This window comes from Rhinolophus hipposideros (assembly GCF_964194185.1).
Source record: "Rhinolophus hipposideros genome assembly, chromosome: 14".
In the NCBI taxonomy this organism is placed as follows: domain Eukaryota; kingdom Metazoa; phylum Chordata; class Mammalia; order Chiroptera; family Rhinolophidae; genus Rhinolophus; species Rhinolophus hipposideros.
In genome coordinates, this window is record NC_138060.1 from 60,100,097 (window position 1) to 60,118,191 (window position 18,095).

At 44.9% G+C, this 18,095-nt stretch overlaps 1 protein-coding gene across 1 annotated transcript in view; it reads left to right on the forward strand.

The window, feature by feature from the left end:
- Positions 1-18,095, forward strand: part of PTPN23 (protein tyrosine phosphatase non-receptor type 23) — a 28,360-nt gene that overhangs the window by 3,940 nt on the left and 6,325 nt on the right. Inside the window, exons 2-6 of the mRNA XM_081072845.1 lie at positions 5,852-5,926; positions 16,834-16,961; positions 17,199-17,275; positions 17,851-17,900; positions 18,036-18,093. Coding sequence (XP_080928971.1) covers positions 5,852-5,926; positions 16,834-16,961; positions 17,199-17,275; positions 17,851-17,900; positions 18,036-18,093 — 388 coding nt within the window. The remainder of the gene's footprint in view (positions 1-5,851; positions 5,927-16,833; positions 16,962-17,198; positions 17,276-17,850; positions 17,901-18,035; positions 18,094-18,095) is intronic.

Consider the following 18,095-nt stretch of genomic DNA (forward strand, 5'->3'; position numbering starts at 1 on the left):
CTGCTGTCCACACCCTGCCATCGTGTCACTGCAGCCTGCCTCTGACTTCACTTCCCCAGGCCTCTCTTGCAGAAATGTTCACATCTGGTCATTGTCCTTGTTTCGCTCCTTCCAGGAATTTCTTTCCTCCCATTCATCACCCAGGTTGAACCTCCTGCAAGTCCCTTTAACCGCCTGACCATTGCACCACCCTCCACATTCAGACAGGCCTTACTGCTCCTGTCACTCAGTTGACCTACCCCAGAGCGCATGCTCCTGTTGCCTCTTCTTACTGTTCTTATTCACACGGAGGTAGAGCCTGGTTTTCAGGTTTGTGGAAATTCACCTCCCCCCAACCCCTTTCCAGATTTCCCATGGGACAGTGGACTCTTGAAAAGCTTGCCACACACACAGACAGGGAAATAAGATAACCAGAGGCCTGAAAGGGTTCTGGCCCCTCACCAATGCCAGTTACCTGTGGTGGTGATTTGTCTTCAATCTTATCATAGATTTGGAGTCACCAAGCCGGTCTGTCTGAGCCTGTCTGCCCACTTGCGTTTTACAGCAGAGTGGCTCCGGGCACAGATGACCTGGATTGTCCAGGTCATTCTTTTCTGACTTTAATCCCATACACCAAAGACCTGTATCCATTTCATACCAGATTCTTTTTTTTACTTAGGAAGTAAATACTTGCATGAAGAGAGTGCTTAACAAGTGTCGGTTGAGTGACAGTTCATTCTAGCATCCTCCAGGAGTTGTAACTTGAGTCTTCCTCACTGGTGGGGTTCAGAAGAGATGTGGGGGAGACGCCTTGGGTGTTGGGTGGCAAGGAGGAAGTTGTTCTCACCCTGGTGCTCGTGGCCTGTAATTTGGCCTCTGGCTGCTGACACTCAGGGGCTGAAGATTTCCCGTGGCAGTAACACTCCTTTCTCTGAATAAAATTAATCCATTTAAAATTCAGTAACAGAGCACATAGTGTGTTAATTAACAGTATTATATGTGGGACTCCTGTGTTTCTGTGAAACAGCCCAAGGAATACCCCACTTTGAGTTAACCCTGCAAGTGGAGGGAAAAAACGTGTATGGTGAACAAAGACAATATTAACACCTGAGGCCTTTTATTGCCTCTTCTTCTTGGGTTATTGCTTTAATTAGCACCAGGAAATTCCAAGATGTTATATCCAATTAAGAGTAAAAACTAGACTTCTTTGCCACCCAGGGTGTTAAAAAGCATACACAAAAGAATGACAGTACAAGAGAAAGCGACACACAAGGTATATCCCTGGGTCGGGAGTCAGGAAATCTGAATTGGAGTTCTAGCACTGCCGTTGCTCACCTCTGGTTCCCCTTTTTCTAATCTGCAGAGGAATGGCAGGACCCAGGATGGGTGTTGGCAGTGATCTCATGTGCTTCCAGCATTCGGTGAAAGAGCAGAGTAGCCATGGAAATAGCACAGATTCTGGAATCAGACCTGGGTTTACATCCCACCTCCTCCCCTTAATAGCTGGGTAACCTTCAGCTGCTAGAAATGATTACATAACTAATCTGGACCTCACTTGCCTCACCTGTAATGTGGAGCAATGATATACTTCATAAGCTTGTAAGAATATACTTCATAATGCGCGTGAGTCCCTAGTATTGGTCTTGGCATATTGTAAACAACATTTTCAGCCTACCACCCTCTTTCTTGGTTTAGGAAATAGCTCAAGTCCTTCTGACAGCTCTGTGAGTTAAACATAGCAGGTAATACTGTGTTTCCCCGAAAATAAGACCAGGTCTTATATTAATTTTTGCTTCAAAAGATGCATTAGGGCTTATGTTTAGGGGATGTCATCCTGAAAAATCATGCTAGGCTTATTTTCCGCTTAGGTCTTATTTTTGGGGATATAGGGTATTGACCCCATTTTACAGATGAAAAAACCAAGCCCAGATCTCACAGCAACCCAGGGGCACAGCCAGGACTTAATACTCTTGTCTCAATGGTTCTCTCAGGAAATGGACTTTCTATTCTCTTTTACTGTTTTTCACTTTTAACTCCTTCCTTTCCTTTTTCTCCCCCAGAAAAGGGTCCCCAACTGCTCCAAAGCCTGTTCTTCCCAACCCCAGCCGACTGTTAGTTGTGTGGGTGCACTGGCGTCCTGTCGGTGCCTGTGTTTCTTACTCTCGAGCTGTGGTGCCAAGGCCCAGGCCCCGCGAGCTGCTGGGCTTGCCTTCTCAGGCTCTGTCTTGAGCTTCAAATGCTCTCAGATTTCGTTGTGAGCTCTGCAGAGTCCAGACCATAGAGAGATTGTGAGAGGGTCTCTGTCCTTGAAGAACCTTCAGACAGTTTCTTTACTCCATTAATGGGGGCAGTGATCAGCAGTCACAGAGGATTTTGTTGGAGTTTAAAAAGTAACGTGGCTAGTCCACTGACTCACTGTGTAGCCAGGGATTTGCTTTCTTGTCCCATTTTTTAGAGCTATTTATGAGAACCACATTTAAAAAAACAGAAATGGATTGGTCTAATGGGGTGGATAAGAACCTGGACTCTGGAGCCCAGAGACCTGGGTTTCAGTCATCGCCCATCTGTTACTAGTGCTTTGACCTTGGCCAATGCCCAGTCTCCTAATTTTCTCCTCTGTAAAATGGTGATGATAATAGGGTCCACCTCTTGCGGTTTTATAAGGATTGAGCAGTGTTAGTTAGGAGCTCCGCGCAGAGCCTGGCCGTGGGAGGCGCTCTGTAAATGTTTGCTGCTGTTGACCTTGGAGGAGGAATCACCGACACTCTAGGGACCATTTGCTGGGAGTGGGGGGCATCTCCCTCCCCTCCCCTTTGTATGGACAGGGACAGAGGTTCCCAGCCATGTCAGGTGTCCCCCATCCCTTTGGCCTCTATTCCCTGAGGTCTCTAGGCTCCCTTTGCCCTTCTTTTCTCTAGCCTCAGGGTGGGCAGCTAACATCTCTCACCAAAAAGGAATTCCCATTTAGATAGTTACGTTTACCAATAGCTTGGGTCACATTTTATATTTGTGCTTTTTGGAGGAGGGGGTGGGCGGTTGGCGAGATCAGAGTGAGGGTTGTTCACCAGGAGCCCATAGGTGCGCTTCGGGATGTGAATCCCCCAGAATTATTGGCACATTTTTGTGTTTATGTGTAGCTGAAAGTTTCTTGTTGAAGATTTCTTTCATGGCTTTTATCATATTCTCAGAGGACCCACAAAAGGCTAAGAACCATTGACATAGTCGGGAAGTGTTTTTCAGGTACTGTTTAGCTTTTTAGCTACTCTTAAACGTTTGTTCTCCAGATTTCAAACATGCAGAAAAGTTGAAAGAATATATGCAGTACTCAGCCAAGGTGTCGCTTCCTACTTTTGATAGTTACATTCACCATATTTGTGTTCTCTCCCTCCCCCTCCCACCTTCCCTTCCTCCCTCCCTCCCTCTCCCCCCTCCGTATATATGTATACACACACACACACACACACACACACACACACTGACATGTCTGTATATAAATATGATTTCAGCATATCGACTTATAATTTTTTGACTTTATGATGATGTGAAAGTAACATAACGTTCAGTAGAAACTATATTTCAGATTCTGAATATTGATTTCTTCCCAGGCCAGTGCTATGCTAGGTGATTCTCGTGATGCTGGGCGGCGTCCCCAGCCGCGGCGCCCCGTCAGCCACGTGCTCCTGAGGGTACACCACAGGTACCACTCTGCAGTGGAGTAGTAGATGCACTTTGACTTAGGATATTTTCAACTTAAGGTGGGTTTATCAGGATGTAACCCCATCATAAGTTGAGAAGTGTCTCCAAATACATACGTGTGTGTGTCCGTTGTATGTATGTTGGCACATGCTAAGAGTAAGGACATTCTCCTATATGTTATAAAGTAACCACACATTATCATTACACCCAGAAACCCACAAGAAATTTCTACTGTAATTTATATTTAAATTTCATCTATTGTCCCCAAAACACTTTTTAATGACTTTTTTCCCCCAGACACAGATTCAGTCAGGGTTTCCATATTGTATTTAGTTCTGTTTCTTTCATCTCTTTTAATGTAGAATAGTCTCCTGCCCTTCCCCTTCCTTATGACGTTGATTTTTTTCAGAGACTGATTTTTTCAGGTTAGCTGTTGGGTAAAATGTCCCGTCTTCTGAATTTCTGAGTGTCTCCTTTTAGTGTTGTTCAGTTTATTCATCTGTCCTCTGCATTTCCTGCAAAGACGACCACCTGCTGAGAATCCAGCACCTCTAACAAGGCCCCCAGCATTCCTGATGCACTTATTATTGGGGGGCGGCACTGGCATGGCCCTGCTAGAAGCAGGCAGTCTGATAGAGGCAAGTTCAGAATGTGGGGAGCAGCAGCTAACGTTCAAGGAAGTGACATGGCAGCTGTATCTTAGTAGGGAAGACAGGGACAACTGTGGACAAGCATTGAGACCCAAGAGCAGTAATTCCGAAGGACTGTTGGCTGGGTGTCCCTGGGAGGTGCCAGACGACAATCCTTGAAGGCTGTTGGGAGCAAGTTGTGAAGGGGCCTGTACCTGTGCTGAGGAGAATCATTTCGGTCCTGGAGGCTCTGGAGAGCCGCTGTTGCACATTCTCTTCAGATTACAGTTTTTCTCTTTAGGTGACACCTCATTTCCCATAATCTCACTCTCCTGAGAAAAGCATATTTTGGTTCATTTTCCCCCCCGAGGTGTGTGTGTGTCAGGAGGATTTAAAGTTAAGCGTGACATTGGAGTTGTGTTAGAAAGACAGTTCTGGCCACTAAATAGGGGATGGATTTGAAGGGGTGGCCGGAGGTGGCAAGGGGATAGAAAAGAAAGCTCATGGCCACACAGGACTTTCAGGAGGTACAACCAGCAGGAGAGGGGTCAGGGTCAGGTTCGGGAACCTGGCCGGTGGTGCTGTAATAAGCTCAGCAGTGGCCTCCCTTCGCTCTGTCCGTCCTTGTCCTTTCCCTACCAGGGCAGGTAGGAGCTGTCACTCAGCCTTCTGGGTCCCACATGGTGAATTCCTTGGGCGTGTGCCATCGGTCCTGAGAAGGGACCCCAGGAAAGGCGTGAGTGTGCTGCTGGACAGAACAGCCACCTCTTCTCAGCCTGTAGCGGCCTCCTCTGCCCTCACTCACCCTGCGTAGGGCCGTAAGGAGCCTTGTGCCGTGGGTGCCAGTGCCCCAGTGTCTGTGGAATGAGTGGCTCTGGCCCTGCAGGTTGCTAAGCCGGACACCAGGCACTGCGCAGGCCCGGTGCCAGCTGCCTCCTGTGCCCCCTTTGGCCCTGGCCGGGCCTCCAGCGTGGTGAGTGTGCTCACTGTCCAGGGCAGTCAGTCTTGAGGTGATGAGTGGGCAGGCATGCCAGCCCCCCTCTCTGGTGTGGGCAGCGGCCTTCCCTGCGCCCCTTCTCCTGTGTGGGTCATTCCTGTCGCACATCTGTGGTGCCTTTTCCCAGCCAGGGGGGGGGGCTGGTGAAGAAGGCTTTGCTCCCACTCTGGTTTGCCGCCTCCGGCCTACGTTTGCAGTCAGGTCAGGACTGTGGTTGTGACCCTAGAACACAGCAAGCTTCTGTCCTTGAGGGAGGCTTGAATTTGTGGCCTGTTCGGGGGTGCTCAGCCAGCTCTGTCCCCTGGCTGCCTGAGCTGGCCGAGCCCTGGACTTCGCACAGAGGACCGGTGAGCACCGGCCAGTCTTCTTTTCCATTTCGCTCAGAGGCGGCTCCATGGTCAGCGTCTTGGTGCTGCCGGTCATTGAGTTCCCCGTGGCCTAGGAGGTGAGCTTGGGGTAGGGGCCTGGACGCGATCCTGAGCCCTGACGAGAGGGTGAGCGCAGGGGAGTCTCCTCCAGCCGTACTTTACCTTCTTTTCTCCCTCTCTAGTTTGTCCTGAAGAATTACGGAGAGAACCCAGACGCTTACAATGAGGAACTGAAGAAGCTGGAGTTGCTCAGACAGGTAGGAGGATAGTATTTTACGTAGGTGGGAACAGGATTGGCTCGGTAGGGAGGTAAAGAAACCATCTGGACTGTGTTCTTATTTGAATGTAGTATTGTTTCCTCTGTAAAAGCAAAATTAATGATAGAAAAATTTGAATATGTTAAAAGCAAAACAGTCCTAAAAATCCTTTTCACAGTTTTTTAAAATATAGTTTAAAATTGTGTTTATATATAATATATACTATATAAAACCATAGTAGGATCATATACCACCCGTACTGCTTAACATATTGTGGCTCTGTGTCTGTGTCAGTGAACATGCAACAGTAGTATTTTTAATGGCCTTGGATCATTGCTTTGCATTGTAGTTTAATGAGTCTCCTCTCAGAGATCGTTAGGTTATTTCCGTTTCTCGCCATTGTAAATATGCCCCATGTCTGTGCGTACTTGGGCCTTTATAGTAGGATTGTTTCGGTAGGAATTAGTGGGGGAACAGGATGTATGTTTTCATTTATACCCGCAGCAGGGCGTGCGCCTGCTCCTGCTGTTCCTTTTCTGTGCTGGCATTCTGATAGGTGAAAAGGGTATTTAATTTTAATTTTCAGTTATTTGGTTAGTAGTAAGGTTTCACAATTATTAATATGTTTGTTATATATCTCCTTTTAGGAATTGTCTGTTAATGTCCTTTGTCCATTTTTTTATTAGTGTTATACCTTTTCTTATTAATTTAAAAGAAATTCATACATTAATGGTATTGCTTCTTTGTGTTATATGATGCAAATATTTTTCTCAGTTCATTGTTTTGGTTTATTGTGTTTTTGATGCAAACTTTTCAAATTTTACATATAAATATTTATAAACAAGGTCCATCTCATCTTTCCCTTTACATTATCGGCCTTTGATACACATTTAGAAGACCGCCACCCAAATGAGATGTAAACATTCACTGATGGTGTTCCGCTAGTACTTTGTGGTTTTGGCTTTGACGTGAATCTTTATATGGCATTTATTTAAGTATATGGTATGTGAGGGACGGCTTTAACTGTAACTTTCTCTCCATACTTTTTTTGTTGTCTTGAAACACTCTTATGCTGAATTCTTCTATGTACTTTAGGTCTTTTCAGAATTTCCTGTTTCCTTCCATCATCCGCCTTCCTCTGCCAGGCCCATGGTATTTTAAGATTGTATCTGATAAGACTAATTCCTGATACTAACTTTTTCATCTTTTCCATACTTATTCTCATATGAATACTTCTCAAATGAACTTAGAATCTTTTTGTCAAGCTCCGCAAAATAGTGTTGGGAATTTTGTGAGCGCATAACATTGATGGATTGATTACATAGAACTAACATCTTTATAAGGTTGCTTTCCTCCACATTTCTTTACCTTTTTTTTTTTCCAGGCTTCTCGGTAAAGCTACAGTTTTCTTCATGATGTAGGTTTTAAATATATCTTGTTAAATTAATTTCTGGATTTTTGTTGTTGTTGCTGTTGTTAATGAGCGTCCTTCCTCCCCCATTCCCCCATCATATTTTCTACCTATTATGGTTAGTGTAGAGAAAAACAGTTGAGGAATTTTTCTTTTCATTTTGTCCTGAACAATTTGTTTTGTTAATTCTCTTCTTTCTGATAGTGTTTCAGCTCATTTTCTTGGCTTTTCCAAATACACAAGTTATATCATATACACATAATAATTTTGCCTTCTCTCCAACAGTTGTACTCCTTATTTTTTTGCAATTGGCAGGCATTTCCACAATTGTGAGACTGTCCGACATGATTCTGGTGTCTGAGATGTCAGCCTTGAGGCCATAGTGGCTGCTGTGCTGGTTTGAGATGACCTGTTTCTGCATTTGGGGGCGCGCAGTGGTAGTGGGTACCACAGTCCTCTTAGCAGCTCATAGGGAGCAGGAGTGTCTGCACAGTTAGTCACTTTGCATTTCTGTGAATTACGGACCATAAAAACTGTAGAAAACTTGGCAAATATGAGAAATACAAAGAACAAAACAACCGTGGGAGACAGCCATTGTGATTGGATACATTTCATTTTTATTTAAAAAGCCAGAAGTTAAAATAACATTGCTAAAGCACTAGTAGATGGCATAATTTTAATTGATGAAAAATTTGCTTAAAATTTATTACAAGTGTTTTCAGCCTTTCTTAGCAATAAACAATGACCAATAACCAAAGATTGTTTCTGTAATTAATATTATGAAAAAAATTTTCTAAAGAATTACATAGGATTGAAAAATTTCAGCCTCAACTCTTCTTTTGCCATCTACTAGTGGATGCCTTAGCTTTGCTAAGGGCAAAGCTTGATCCCCAAATAAAGAGAATTAAGAGGATCTCTTCATCCATCCTCTTTATCTATTGGAGTTCTACTCATGTGTTATTCTTGCTGTTAACAAGCATTTGTTAACCCTTTCTTAATCTCAGATACTCTTCTAGGCACCATAGGTTCAGCAGTGAACAAAACAAAGTTGTGGAGTTAGGAGGAATTCTAAGTAAGATTCCTTGAGCACAGAGGCACTGGTGTGGCACGGCTGACATTAGGCCAAGTTTCCAGTCGCAGGGAAGAGGGCTGGGGAGTGAAATCCTGAAAAAAAGACGCCCAGTGAATGGGTGGCTTCATGAGGGATCCAGAGAGTGTGATGCTGGAGTACTGGTTTCATTTGGCAGTCCTTTGAGAGAAGCTTTCTCATGTAGCTTCTTGAATGCCTCACTCTGCCTCCTGAGGTTGCATGGTCTGGCCCCAATGATCCATGCTGTGGTTTATAATAGAGACACAGTTCCTGGAGTAAACAGGTATGCAAACCAGATCTAGAAGATTTGATGTAGGCTCAATGCTCAAGCAGGAAACTATTTTGCAGTTCACTTCATTGTGAAAGAGTTGGAAACATTGTTTTCAAGGCCAAGTGCCAATTTGTTTATTTCACTTTTTGAAAATTTTGCCTACGAATTTGAACAGTGGAAGGCCCCAAGTAAGGGAGCAGCGTACCAGTATGTCCATCAAGGATATTCACCTATAATTTTTTTGTGTTGTCTTTGGTTTTGGTATCAGAGTGATGCTGGCCGCATAAAATTAGTTTGGGAACCTCCTCCTCTTTACTTTTTTGGAATAGTTTGAGGAGAATAGGTATTTATTCTTCTTTGAATGTTTGGTAAAATTCACCTGTGAAGCCATCTGGTCCAGGACTTTTGTTTGTTAGGCGTTTTTTGAGCACTGATTTGATTTCATTAGTTGCTATCAGTCTGTTCAGATTTTCTGTTTCTTCCTGATTCAGTCTTGGAAGATTCTGTGTTTCTAGGAAATTATCCCTTTCTTCCAGGCTGACCAGTTTGTTAACATATAGTTGTTTGTAGCATTTTCTTATAATTCTTTGTATTTTTGTGGTGTTGGTTGTCACTTTTTCATTTCTGATTTTTGGGCCTTTTTTTTCTTGATGAGTGTGGCTAAAGGTTTATCAATTTTGTTTACCTTTTCAAAGATTTTATTGAAAGATTTATCAATGGTTTCATTGATCTTTTCTAGTGGTTTGTTGTTTTTTTAAGTCTCTATTTTATTTATTTCCTCTCTGATCCTTTATTTCCCTCTTACTCACTTTGGGCTTTGATTATTCTTTTCCTAGTTGTTTTAGATGTAAGTTTAGATTGTTTAGTTGAGATTTTTCTTGTTTCTTGAGGTAGGCCTGTATTGCTATGAATTTCCCTCTTATAACTGCTTTTACTGTGTCTCATAGATTTTGGGTTGTTTTTTCATTTTCAGTTTCATTTTTTTTGTTGTTTTTGTTTTTTTTTTAAAGATTTTATTGGGGAAGGGGAACAGGACTTTATTGGGGAACAGTGTGTACTTCCAGGATTTTTTCCAAGTCAAGTTGTTTTTCCTTTTTTTTTTTTTTGGTTGTTGAGAGCCCACTGGCCCATGTGGGAATCGAACCGGCAGCCTTCGGAGTTAGAAGCATGGAGCTCTAACCGCCTGCGCCACCGGGCCGGCCCCCAGTTTCATTGTTTTAATGGCATATTTTGATTTCCTCCTTGATCTCATTATTAACCCATTCATTGTTCAGTAGCATGTTATGTAACCTCCATGTGTTTGTGTTTTTCAGTTTTCTTTTTGTAATTGATTTCTAGTTTCATACCATTGAGATTGGAGAAGATGCTTGATATAATTTCAGTCTTCTTCAGTTTATTGACACTTGTTTTATGGCTTACCATGTGGTCTCTCCTGAAAGATGTTCCATGTGTACTTGAAAAGGATGTGTATTAGGCGGCTTTTATGTGAAATGCCTTAAAAATACCAATAAAGTCCATCTGGTCTAATGTGTCATTTAAAACCACTGTTTCCTTTTTGATTTTTCCAAGTCTATCCATTGATGTCAATGGAGTGTTAAAGTCCCCTACTATTACAGTATTACTGTTGATCTCATCCTTTATGTCCATCGGTATTTGATGTATATATTTAGGTGTGCCTACATTGGGTGAGTGAATGTTTATAAGAGTTATGTTCTCTTGTGGGATTGATCTTTTTATCATTATGAAATGTCCTTTGTGCTTGTTACAGTCTTAGTTTTAAAGTCTATTTTGTCTGATATAAGTATATTGCTACCCTAGCTTTTTTTTTTCCATTTCCACTTGCATGAAATAACTTTTTTCATCCCTTTCAGTCTGTATGTGTCTTTTGAGCTGAAGTGGGTCTACTATAGGCAGTATATGTATGGATCTTGGTTTTTTTAATCCATTCAGTCACGTGTGTCTTTTGAACGGAGCATTTAGTCCATTTACATTTAAAGTGATTATTGATTGGCATATAGTTACTGACATTTTATTGTTTTTATAGTTCTCTGTTCTTTATTCTCTTTCTACTTCTCCTGTATGTTGATGAATTTCTATAGTGTTAGGTTTGGATTCCTTTCTCTTTATTTCTTATTTCTTACAGCTTTTTGGTTTGTGGTTACCATGTGCTTCATATATACCAAACTATGTTTATAGCAGTCTATTTTAAGTTGATGGTTGCTTTTAAGTTTGAACACATTATGAAGTCACTAAAATTTTTACTCTCTCTACTTTTTTTGTCCTTATTTTTTATTTCTTTTGTGTATGTATGTCTGTGTGTATCCCTTAATTTATTGTTGTAATTACACATGATCGTCCTACTTTTGTCTTTTAACCTGTGTATGAGCTTTATAGTTGGTTGATCCATTGCTTTTACTAAGTGTTTGCCTTTGTCAGTGAGATTTTTTTTCTTTCCTATATTTTCTTATTCATATTTTTTATCTTTCTACTTAAAGGAGTTCCTTTAACATTTCTTGTAATACTGGTTCAGTGGTGATAAACTTGAGCTTTTTCTTGTCTGGGAAACTCTTTATCTGTTCTTTGATTTTTAAATGATAGTTTTGCTGGGGAAAGTAATCTTGGATGTAGGTCCTTGCATTTCATCACTTTCAATATTTCCTGCCAATCCCTTCTGGCCTGCAAAGTTTCTGTTGAGAAATCACCTGATAGTCTTATGGGAGCTCCCTTGTATGTAACTACTTTTCTCTTGCTGCTTTTAAGATCCTCTCGTTGTCTTTAACCTATGATGTGTCTTGGTGTGGGCCTCTTTAGGTTCATCTTGTCTTCCAGATCGCTGATTCGATCCTCTGCTTAATCTAATCTGGTGTGGATTCCTTCTAGTGTATTCTTCATTTCAGTTATTCTATTCTTCAGTTATGATTGGACTTTTTAAAAAACCTTTTTTGTGTTTTCTATCTCTTTGTTGAAGTTCTCACTGACTTCATCTATTCTCCCAAATTCATTGAATATCCTTAGTGTTTTGAACTCTGTTTCTGGTAGATTGCTTGTCTCCATTTCATTTAGTTCTTTTTCTGGAATTTTGTCCTGTTCTTTTATTTGGGACATGTTTCTTTGTCTCCTTATTTTGGTTGACTCCTGGTGTTTGTTTCTACATATTAAGTAGATCTCCTACATCTCCCAGTCGTGACAGTGCCCTTATGTAGAAGGTGTCCTGTGGCAGTCTCCCTGGTCACCTGAGTCAGGTGCTCCATGGGTGTCCCCTTTATGGGTTGTGTGTGCTCTGCTGTTGTGATTGGGCCTCAATTGCTGCTGACACATCAGTGGCTGGGATTGAACCTCAGGCTGACTGGCTCTGAGGTCTGGTTGTGAATACAGTGGGCACGCTGACGTGCGGGGGCTGAGCACGTAGAGTGGGAGTTGCTTTAGTGGGGCTGTGGTGCTAGCCGAGGCTGCCCTTCGGGTATATCCATTGTAGAGCTGATTGGGTGGGGCTCTGATGCAGCTAAAGCCAGGCACGGGATGTGTTGAGTCTGGAGCTTCTTGAGAGGGGCTCTGGTACAGGCCCAGGTCAACTGCCACTTGTGCTTGGTGTAGGGCGGCTTGGTAGGAGCTACAAGGTGATCTGTAGTTGGTGCTGTTTGTGCTGGGTTTAGAGGTGCTTCAGAGAAACTGCTGCAAAACAAGGCCAACTGCCATTTGTTCTGGCTTAGGATCCTTTGGTGGGCACTGTGATACGAGCTAAGACCAGCTGCCACTTGTGCTGGGCTTGGGGCTGCTTAGTTGTAGCTATGTTACAGGCCAAGACTGGCGGCCACCTAATGCCAGGCTTGGAACCACTTGATGGGAGTTACAATCCAAATTGAGACTGGTCACTGCTTGTGCTGGGCTTGGGGCCACTTGGCAAGAGCTACAATGTTTGCTGAGGCAGCGGCTGCTTGTTTGGGGTTTGAGAATCTCTGTGCGTGAGCCGAGGGCAGCCGCCGCTTACGTGGGATTTGCGGACCTTTGGGGACGTCTGCAGTGTCAAGCTTAGGGCAGCCACCACGCATGAGGTTTGTGGATTTTGGGGAAAGTTCACCGCTCAAGACAAGGCAGGCCACTTGTGTGGAGGAGCTGGTGGAAGAGACTCAGGCTGGGCAAATGAATTGGATGTTCATATTAATTAAATTTGGGAAGTTTGGGGCCATTTTCTAAAATATTCCTTCTTTCTTCTCCTTTTGGGGCTTCAGCAATGTATATGTTGGTCTGCTTGATGCTGCCCCACAACGCCCAGAGACTCTGTCCACTTTTCTTCAATATTTTTTCTTTCTGTTCCTCAGACTTGATGATTTCCATTGTCCTAGCTTAAGGGTTCACTGCACATTCTTCTACCTGCTCAATCTGCCTTTGAATCCCTCTAGTGAGGTTTTCAATTCAGTTACTGTACTTTCCCTCTCCAGAATTTTTTTTTGGCTGCTTTTTACATTTTCTCTTTATTCATATTTCCTTTTTGTTCCCTATATCATTTTCTTGACTTTCTCCACATCTTCCTTTAGTTCTTTGAGCATCTTTAAGACAATTGTTCTAAAGTCTTTGTCTAGTAGATCTGCTGTGTTTTTTTTCAGGTACAGTTTCTACTGGTTTATGTTTTTCCTTTGAATGGGCCGTACTTTCCTGTTTCTTTGCATGCCTTAAGACTTTTTTGTCGAAAACTGGACATTTGAATCTGATCGTGGTAACCCTGGCAATCAGAATCTCCCCCTTCCCTAGGGTTTGGTGGAGTCGAGGGTGCTTGCTTTTATTATTGTAGACTGTCTTTATGCCAAGAATCAGCCAGAGGTATGAACTTAAGGTCTCCTCAGGTCTTTTCTGAGCCTCAGCCTCTTCCTTGTTATGGGGACTCTCATTTCCCCTGTATATGTGGTTGCTTTTGAATGTCATGTCAGAACCGTCAATGTTTGGCTCTTAAAAAGGGTAAAAAGAGAAAAATCCAAGGCTGTGGGGGGAAGCACTGGCCCTTTAAATCCCCTGGAAGTCACTTCAGCCAGAGGGAGAAGTGCAGCAACATCTGATTTCTTATTTGCACCTCTGAGATCAGAAGCAGCACTCAGTGATCAGAGCACAGATCCCTGGTATTAGGAGGACAAGGTTCTTACTGCCTGTTTGGCTCCCCCAAAACTGCAAGCTGCTCCAGGAACACGTGTAAGGCTGCCTGCCACAGGGCTGTGGGCTGGGTAGTTGGCACTGGCTAAGGGCTGAAATTAACCAATGTTTACCATCCATGCCTTCCTCTGCAAATTGCAAGCCTTCAGTAGACTCCAGAGTTCCCAAACACTGGGGGTGGCAAAAAATGTATACACATTTTAAGAGATGTTAACACTTTGGTTAGCGTTGCTCAAGCAGTAGTTTGCCAGAATCAGAAGTGTCTGGACGCTGATTGTAACCACTTTGAGCACCTCTAATTGCAGAAGTTAAAACGTGACTTGTATTCATTCATCTTTTGGTATCGGTACTAATACAGTTTTTTCCTTTCTTAAAATGTGTACACATTTTTTTGGCATCCTCGTAGTTACATCAGACAGATCCTGCCAGTGCAGTTGTTACCTTGTTAGGGAGATCCCTAGGCCTCCTGCTCTGCCATCTTCCCAGCATACTCTTCATAAACTGAATTTTTACAACAGATTTTATTTGAACAATTTGAAACTCAGTGAGATAATATTAACTCAGCACCGTTTTGCACACCCTGGTGCACATGCACACAACGTCCACTGGGAGGAGCAGAGGAGCACGGCCACCAATCTCCAAAGCCTCTCCTGAAGCCGGTCCTTTAAGGAGTAGGTAGCCGGCCTGCGCAGAGCAGTGGGCTGGGCAGAACTGCCCCCACGCCAGCCCCAGACCTGAGGCTGTGCCAGCGCAGACATAGCTCAGAAGAGCAGGCTGGCTGCTTCCCTTTCCTGGGGCTTGTCATTCATCCAGACAGTGTGAAAGTGGGACTAGATCAGTGTTCTGCAGGGAAACCACAGAACAAGCTTTTTTACATAGAAATTATAATAATTCATGTGATGAGAATTCAGTGAAAAAAGATACCAGACCGAAAACCCCTCCTAGATTCGGCAATATAAAGTGAAAATAAAGAGTAGCAAAAAGTATTACAGCACTGGGCAAGATTTTAGTGAATTACAGAAAGTGTAGCAAAGCACAGAGACAGCGTAAATCAAATTAACCTTTGACCGTTCCTCATATTTGCAGTGGAAAAAAGGAAGGTGGGTATTTGGGAAGCTGTGGGCAGATCCGCTTTCTCTGATCTGGGCCTCTTTCCTTATCTGTACAACTGGGGCTGGAGTAGTTATTTCTAAGAAGCCTTTCCAGTTGTAGCTCTGGAAAAAATTGTTGGCTCAGTGATCACAGGGGATAAAATTGACAGGTGTGCTGGGGCCGGTTGGCGGCCGAGGGGGTGGGCACGGCCGGTGCCAGCTTTCTTGAAGACCCCTGTTCTGTCCTGCTCCTGCCCCCTGCAGCCCATCGGTGTGACTGGCCAGGGTGGGACAAGAAGGGCTGCATTCTTAGTTGGACTAAAGGGTGAAGGCGAATCTGTATGACTTGGAGGGAAGGTTTCTTCCATTGTTCCCCGAAGACAGTTTTAGGAAGTACAAAGACAAATGTTTTTTATTTTAATTCTTCTGCATATTTTTTTCTTTTGCATATGTTTTAGTGAATATTTAAAAATATGTAGCTGGCACATCAAACTTCTTATTTCAGAGATGTTAGTGCCTAGGACGTGCCTCGAGTTGGCTTAAAGGAAAACGTTAAGGACAAGTGGTATTTGTTTATAGCAGAGGTCTGTTATGGGGAGGGGGTGGTAAGAATGACTAGAAGCCCTAGCCTGTGGGACAGGCCCCTTTAGGTGGCACCTCAGCTGTATGGCTGTGACACACCTTATCCTGGTACGGGGCTTTCTAGAGTCTTACCACAGGGAGTTTATGTTCTTGTTCAGAGAGGAGCCTAAGGTCCAGAGGGGAGATGTCTCCCAAGGCACCGCTGGGAAGCAGACTGGAGCTGGACCTTCCTTCCTGCTCTGCTGTCCCGCAGGGCACCCAGGGCATGCGTGGCTGGTCTGAGAGCATCCTGGACTGTAGGCCGGCGCCGGCGCTGGGGCGTAGCGTCCTGGAGGGCTTCTAGCCCGGGGCAGCCGCCGTGTGCTGGGATCCGGGTGGCGGTCTGGTCCTCCCCGCAGGTGGGGTGAGGGTGAGGGAGTCACAGGGCTTCTGGCCCGTCCCCTCCGCGTGTGCCTGCTCCTGGAGGGTGTATTGTCCACTCTTCTGTTGGTTTGAGCAGAGGGGCATTTGCTTGGTTTTGTTTTTTTCCCCAAATGGGAATAGTTTTATGGCTTATAATAAAAATTGAAAATGTTCAACATAAATACATAAGCGATATAAATAATTAAATATGCATTTCTTTGTGTATGTATAGAATAAGATAAATTACTTAAACCCTATTGCCCAGGGATAATTACTTTTTGGTACATAACCTAGATTTTTTTATATCTTTGTCTGTATACCTAGTTGGATATCAGTGTCTATTTGATTTTACATAAATGAAATCATACCCATTCATCTGTTGTATACTTTTTTTTGCCCCAAAATAAAAATGTCACAGACATCGTAACATACCAGCAAACAGATCCTATCTTCAGTTTTTGTCACTGCACAGCATTCTGTGTGGGTAGCCTTACCGTAATTTATTTAAACAATCCTCTTGCATGGACATTCTGGTGCTGTCCAGTCCAGTATCTGACTGTTAACATTGCTGTGAGAAACATCCTTTCATGCTCACCCAAGCATTTGCTCTTCTGGGTATTTCTTACTGTATGCATATTTTTTGATACAGGACTGTGGGTCAAAATTTAAGTATGTTGAAATTTTTAATGCATGTTGTAAAGTGCCTTCCAGAAAGGTGGGGTTGGTTTTGTCCAGCAGCCCTAGCGGGAGGACCATTTGTTGATTGACCACAGACACAGCAGCGGGCCTTCTTTGGGTCCCTTGGAACGTGCAGTGTCCCAGCTCTGATGCATATTTTGTGGGTGTTTGTGGGCTGACAGACCTGCCCGTCCTGTACCCCCAGTGATAGAAGGCCTGCTTCTCCCATCTGCCCCCCAGAATGCTGTCCGTGTCCCACGGGACTTTGAGGGCTGCAGCGTCCTCCGCAAGTACCTAGGCCAGCTCCATTACCTGCAGAGTCGGGTCCCCATGGGCTCCGGCCAGGAGGCCGCTGTTCCTGTCACCTGGTGAGAGCTGGCGGGCAGGGCTGCGGGGAGCCTGGAGGGTGTCTGCATGCTGGGGATGCCCTTCCCTCCCCTCCCCTTTCTTCTCCTTGCTGCACAGGATGGGGAGCAGCTTGGTGTGGTCTCCCCAGGCCTCCCGCCCCCCCCCTCCAAACCTGTACTGGGGTGGCTGGTCCCCTCACCTGGCCTCAGGGCACTGGCCAGCTCCTTCCCTCAAGATGACTGGTGACATGTCTGCAGGACTGAGATCTTCTCAGGCAAGTCTGTGGCCCACGAGGACATCAAGTACGAGCAGGCGTGCATTCTCTACAACCTTGGTAAGTTCCTGACGCCTTCCCCATGGCTCTGTTCCCTCAGCCCTGCCAGCCCAGGAGCTCAGCTCAGCAGCAGGCCAGGAATTCAGGGGGCTGATGGATGGAAAGGGCCTGCATCTGGACCCCTCCACTGCGTTCCTTGCTGCTCTGCCAGCACCTCTTTTCTGGGCCACGGAGCCACCCTGCTTGGGAAAGGCTGTACTGGGCTGGCTGCGCCACCGGGTTGTGCCGGGGGCTCCAGCTGGGAGAGAGAGCCGGATGGCCTCTGTCGCTGCACAGCCAACCCACCTTTTGACTTCGGGCTGCTGTAGACAGAAGGAACACATGGCTCCTCAACCGGCCCTATCAACCTTGACTGAGCCTCAGCCTGGCTCAGGGGAGAAGCTTGGACATCCCTGAAGCTTCAAGACTGGACCTCTAGGCTGGGAGCTGGGGATGGGAGCCCCTCCTTCCACTCACACCTCCATTTTCCTAATTGTGGGTGACAGCACTGCCCTCTCTGCCTCACTGCCGACACAGTTGTGGGCAGCCTGGGAGCAGCCCAGACGAACGCTGACACCCGTCCTCTGTCTCCCCAGGGGCGCTGCACTCCATGTTGGGGGCCATGGACAAGCGGGTGTCTGAGGAGGTGAGGATGAGGGGACATGACAAGGGAGGGCTGCTGAGTGTTCAGACTTTAGGGTGGGACTGGTCCTGCCCGTGGGAGTGGACACAGGCGGCCTCTGGCTCTGCCTCTGGCCATCCTCCATGTCTTCCCTGGCAGGGCATGAAGGTCTCCTGCACCCACTTCCAGTGTGCAGCGGGCGCCTTTGCCTACCTGCGC